At 50.3% G+C, this 5,884-nt stretch overlaps 1 protein-coding gene across 1 annotated transcript; it reads right to left on the bottom strand.

The window, feature by feature from the left end:
- Positions 1-124: 124 nt before the first annotated feature.
- LOC122544114 (vacuolar protein sorting-associated protein 37C-like) lies at positions 125-5,082 on the bottom strand. The gene is made up of 3 exons (XM_043683153.1): positions 5,047-5,082; positions 2,931-3,032; positions 125-964 (listed from the first exon to the last, which is right to left on the bottom strand). Exons 1-3 carry the CDS (start codon positions 5,080-5,082, stop codon positions 461-463), a joined length of 642 nt encoding a protein of 213 aa, XP_043539088.1. The 3' UTR covers positions 125-460.
- Positions 5,083-5,884: the final 802 nt, after the last annotated feature.

The raw sequence follows: 5,884 nt of genomic DNA, 5'->3' as shown, positions 1-5,884 counted from the left end.
CTCCCTCAGCACTGACCCTCCGACAGTGCCTGCTCCCTCAGCGTGGGAATCCAGGCCCAAACCTTGTTGGGTCGTAATCAAGACCTTCAGACTTGGAGCCCAGGGGGCACGCACCACACCCCTGCACTGACCCTCCGACAGTGCCTGCTCCCTCAGCGTGGGAATCCAGGCCCAAACCTTGTTGGGTCGTAATCAAGACCTTCAGACTTGGAGCCCAGGGGGCACGCACCACACCCCTGCAGCAGCCAGGGACAGCAAGGTGGCCTGGTGACAGTGAGTGGGGTGGGGGTCAAAGGCCAAACCGCACGCCACTCTGGCAGAGGGACGCAGCCTGGCCTTGGTGTCAAGTGAGTCACGGTACAAATGGCATGGCGTTACCCAGAGATACAACACAGTCCAAATAAATACTGTAGTCTGTATAATATTTACACACTCTCACACACGCCCAGCCTCCCAGTGCTCAGTAAGGCTGGGGCATGTGGTATGGAGGCTGGGGGGTCTTGTACCCAGGTCTGGGTGGGACTTGGGGAGGCCCTGAAGGGCCGTAGACGTAAGTGGGCATGGGGTAGAGGGGGTAAGGGGGCTGGCTCGCCGCAAACTGCCCCTGCACGGGGTAGGGGGGGCGCGGAGGCTGAATGGGCCGGGGGTAGAATTGAGGTGGAGCGGTGGAGGCGGGGGGGTAAGCGGGCGCCCCCTGGCGGGGGACGCCAGCCGCGCCCGGGTTGGGGTCGTAGGGCAGGGGCGGGGCGGCCGTGGGGCAGGGGACAGGCGGGGGCGGCCGCTGGGGCAGGTTGGGGCTGGGCTGGGCGGCGGGCTGGGCGGGCGCTGGGCCGGGCTGACTCAAGATCTCCTGCAGCTTCTCGATCCGCACCCGGCGAAGGTGCGCCAGTTTCCGCTGCTCGTTGTACTGCTCCAGGAATACCTCCAGGGCAAAGCGGCCTTCGAGGAATCTCTCCGCCAGCTCCTGGAAAACAAGACAGGGGTCGGAACCGCAATATTACCAACCGTAAACCCTTCTCCCCCCCCCCCCCCCCCGCCACCACCCCTCCGTGGGGACCCGCCTATGCGAACATCAGAGTGGGAATTCCTATGTAAACATGTCACGCTGTGAGGATTCCTACATAAACGTGTCATACTGTGAGAATTCCCATGTAAACAGGTCACTATGAGAATTCCTCCGTAAACATGTCACTATGCGAATTCCTATGTAAACAGGTCACGGGATAAGAATTCCTATGTAAACATGTCACGGGATGAGAATTCCTATGTAAACAGGTCACGCGATGAGAATTCCTATGTAAACATGTCACGAGATGAGAATTCCTATGTAAACATGTCACAGGATGAGAATTCCTATGTAAACAGGTCACGCGATGAGAATTCCTATGTAAACATGCCACTATGAGAATTCCCATGTAAACAGGTCACGCGATGAGAATTCCTATGTTAACATATCACTGAGAATTCCTATGTAAACAGATCACTATGAGAATTCCCACGTAAACAGGTCACACGATGAGAATTCCTATGTAAACTGACTCTGTTCCGGTACTGTACGAATTTCAAACCGCAGGCTCTAAGCACTTTGAATTCCCTCTTTAAAACTCTCCTAGTGTGATTACCACAGAGGGATAGATTCCGAGGAAAGTTCAGGGATTGAAGAATAAATGGACTCATGGTGTTAACTTGGTTTCTCTCCCCACAGGTGCTGCCAAAACCGAAGACTTGTGGGATCATGTGTTTTATAAATGGAGGCACAGGGAAGAAAACGAAAAGCATGGAGATTAGGATGAACTTTTGGCATAACAATGGCCTGCTCTCAGTTGGAAAACTGTGTCAGGTTCAGGGTACCGTATCTTAGGAAGGAGGTGAAGACTTTAGAGGAGGGTGTTGCCAGGGTTGGAGGGTTTTGAGCTACAGGGAGAGGCTGAACAAGCTGGGGCTGTTTTCCCTGGAGCATCAGAGGCTGAGGGATGACCTTATAGAGGTTTATAAAATCATGAGGGGCATGGATAGGGTAAATAGACAAAGTCTTTTCCTTGTGTTCAGGGAGTCCAGAACTAGAGGGGCATAAGTTTAGGGTGAGAGGGGAAAGATATAAGAGGGACCTACGGGACAACTTTTTCACCCAGAGGGTGGTACGTGTATGGAATGAGCTGCCAGAGGAAGTGGTGGAGGCTGGTACAATTGCAGCATTTAAGAGGCATTTGGATGGGTATATGAATAGGAAGGGTTTGGAGGGATATGGGCCGGGTAATGGCAGTTGGGACTAGATTGGGTTGGCATATCTGGGATAGCATGGAGGAGTTGGGCTGAAGGGTCTGTTTCCATCCTGTACATCACTATGACTCTAAATGGGACTAGATTAGGTTGGGATATCTGGTTGGCAGGGACTGAAGAGTCTGTTGCCGTGCTGTACATCTCTATGGCACTATGAGAGCGAGCAGAGTCTGAGAATGAGGACCCACAGTGTTCAGGATAGACGTTAGGAAGCACTGTGACACACACACAAGGGTGGGAGAGGTTTGGTACTCTTCCACAAACAGCAGGGGATGCTGGATCAGCTGTTACATTTAAATCAGAGACAGATAGATTAACGTTGAGCAGCGGTTCTCAGGGATATGGGCTCAAGGCAGATATGCAGAGTGAGGCCAATGATCAGCTGTTATCTCCTTAAATGGCAGAACAGGCTCAAGGGGAGGGGCTGAATGGTCTCTTCCGGTACCTAGACGTGCTGGAAAATGGAACTGGATGGTGCCTGATCAGCAACAACGACCACAAAACAAAGAAAATTTACAGCCCAGCGACGGGACTGAGAGAGAGAGAGAGAGAGAGAGACGGAGCTCTGCCCCACCCAGGCCACACTCACCAGGAGCCCACCCACCAGCCTGCCCCCACTCCCCCGCGAGAACAGAACCGAACCTGCTCACCTCGGACTCTTCCTCGACCTTCGCTCCCTCGGCCTGCAGCGTCGACAGTAGAAGATCCGTATCCGCTGCCTTTGAAAATCTTTCTGCAAAGATCAGGGAGTCCTGTGTTTACAAAACAAAGTGCCCCGCGCCGATACCATAATCGAGCTGCCCCCCTGTGCCTGCAACAACTCGTCGCGTTTGGCCAGATACCAGCGTTTCAAAAGGGAAAAACAAAAAATCGCACTAATCTGGCTTCGATCTGAAGGGAGTTGCAGATACCAGCATTTCGAGGACACAGCCAGCGAAGGCAGATAAACTCTGCATCATGTTTATTTTTTTGTCAGGAAGGTGAGGAAAGTTAAGGGTGATCGTCATCACTCATTAGTAACTTCGGTTCCAATGTCAAACAGACGTGTTGTTTTCAGTTGGAATTGGGTTTATATCCTATGAAATTCAAAAGGAAGGGGAGAGCTGCAACTTTTATGTACATAGTATTTTCAGCTTGTCTGGAAGTTTGATTATAGCCATTTAAATGAGCTCCTTAAAACTCCTAAAGCGAATACTTCTCTGCGTTAGAAACATAGATGGACGAAATAAACAATTTGGGGTGCTGCTATCTAGTAGCTTGATGCCAATGACACAACCAGGCAGGATCGATTTCACTTAGAAAGACCAAGTTAAAACTCACAACACCAGGTTATAGTCCAACAGCTTTAATTGGAAGCACTAGCTTTCGGAGCGCTGCTCCTTCATCATCACCACCACCACCTGGTGAAGGAGCGTCGCTCAAAAGCTAGCGCTTCCAGTTAAACCTGTTGGGGTTATAACCTGGTGTTGTGTGATTTTTAACTTTGTCCACCCCAGTCCAACACCTGCATCTCCAAGTCATGAGAGACAGTATGTGAGCGAGAGTGCACGTGTGGGAGAGAAAGTGTGAGAGGGCGTGTGTGTGTGTGAGTGAGTGAGTGAGTGAGTGAGTGAGTGAGTGAGTGAGAGAGAGTGAGAGAGAGTGAGAGAGAGTGAGAGAGAGAGAGAGAGAGACACAGGAAAGCTCACACCTTCAATCCATTATCTGGGCCGACGTGACACCAAGTTCACTTGAGAATGTAATTTTTTTTTTTAAAACGTTGTGCTATTTCCATTTGAAAGAACTGAAACCAACATGTTCATTCTAAAAGATGAGAGACTTAACAAACAATCCAGGTCTTTTTCAATATATAATTTTAGTAACATCTCACTGTAAACTTTTGCTATAAATTCTGTGCCTTATGATCTTATTCTCCACAATCACCTGATGAAGGAGCGTCGCTCCGAAAGCTAGTGTTTCCAAATAAACCTGTTGGACTATAACCTGGTGTTGTGGGGGTTTTAACTTTGCCCACCCCAGTCCAACACCGGAATCTCCTCATTCTTTAGACAGACAGAACTGAGGCTTCTTTTGAGAGAAAATCTACATTAACAGCAGAGCGGACTCCATACCAAGCAAGGCAGTAGGAGTTCGGAGTGAGTGCTTTAGTGCAACTTCTGAAGCAGAGCGCTGTGGAAGTGGTTTAGAAACCTCTGTTAGGAGTTTTGTTTGTAATTTGTTCAAGGGTCCCAGGAAGAGGCCTGAACTAACGTTGAGCGGAGGCAGAATATTCGGATGACTCACGAGATTGGACCAAGGAGCTTGGAAGTGGACAGAAGGCGGATTTTCGTTGCGATCGAGAATCCCTATGACTGTCGTTGAGGGAAAAAAGTTAGCCTTTATTTCTGTTATTCGTAACAAAATAGTCTCATATCCCTCTTGTACCGCACAGCAGGCTTTCCCTTTGCTTGCCACAGACTTCGGTGCGACATTGTCCGAAGTATGTTGGCAGCCTTTTGTGAGTTTGCTCAGAGAGAAATCACCACACCGAAACAACTACTACTAAAAAAAAACTTAGCACCTATCAGGACCAGGTTTCATTCTTGTCAGGCATTACCACCAGCTAGAATCATAAGATGATTATGAAATGTACACAAGATAGAGGCCATTCAGCACAACTGGCCCATGATGGTAGCTCACCACCTTCTCAGGAGACAATTAGGGGTGGGTAATAAACGCTGGCCAAGCCAACCACACTTACAGCTACGTGTCGCTCTCATTACTGACCCTCCTGCCACTGGAATCATTTTCATCGCATTTCATTCTTATCGAAAACATTTCATGCCAGTCAACACCTCCACCAAAACTCCCATAGTGCCCAGGGTTAGGGTGGATTGGCCATGGGAAATTGTCCCATAGTGCCCAGGGATGTGCAGGTTAGGGTGGGGTTGGCCATGTGGAAGTGTCCCATAGTGCCCAGGATGTGCAGGTTAGGGTGGATTGGCCATGGGAAATTGTCACATAGTGCCAAGGGATGTGCAGGTTAGGGTGGATTGGCCATGGGAAATTGTCACATAGTGCCCAGGGATGTGCAGGTTAGGGTGGATTGGCCATGGGAAATTGTCCCATAGTGACCAGGGATGTGCAGGTTAGGGTGGATTGGCCATGGGAAATGTCCCATAGTGCCCAGGGATGTGCAGATTAGGGTGGATTGGCCATGGGAAATGTCCCATAGTGCCCAGGGATGTGCAGATTAGGGTGGATTGGCCATGGGAAATTGTCCCATAGTGACCAGGGATGTGCAGGTTAGGGTGGATTGGCCATGGGAAATTGTCCCATAGTGCCCAGGGATGTGCAGATTAGGGTGGATTGGCCATGGGAAATTGTCCCATAGTGCCCAGGGATGTGCAGGTTAGGGTGGATTGGCCATGGGAAATTGTCCCATAGTGCCCAGGGATGTGCAGGTTAGGGTGGATTGGCCATGGGAAATTGTCCCATAGTGCCCAGGGATGTGCAGGTTAGGGTGGATTGGCCATGGGAAATTGTCCCATAGTGCCCAGGGATGTGCAGGTTAGGGTGGATTGGCCATGGGAAATTGTCCCATAGTGCCCAGGGATGTGCAGGT

This window comes from Chiloscyllium plagiosum, chromosome 46, assembly GCF_004010195.1.
Source record: "Chiloscyllium plagiosum isolate BGI_BamShark_2017 chromosome 46, ASM401019v2, whole genome shotgun sequence".
In the NCBI taxonomy this organism is placed as follows: Eukaryota; Metazoa; Chordata; class Chondrichthyes; order Orectolobiformes; family Hemiscylliidae; genus Chiloscyllium; species Chiloscyllium plagiosum.
The sequence above is the reverse complement of the archived record's forward strand: the minus strand, read 5'-3'. Positions and strand labels throughout refer to the sequence as shown.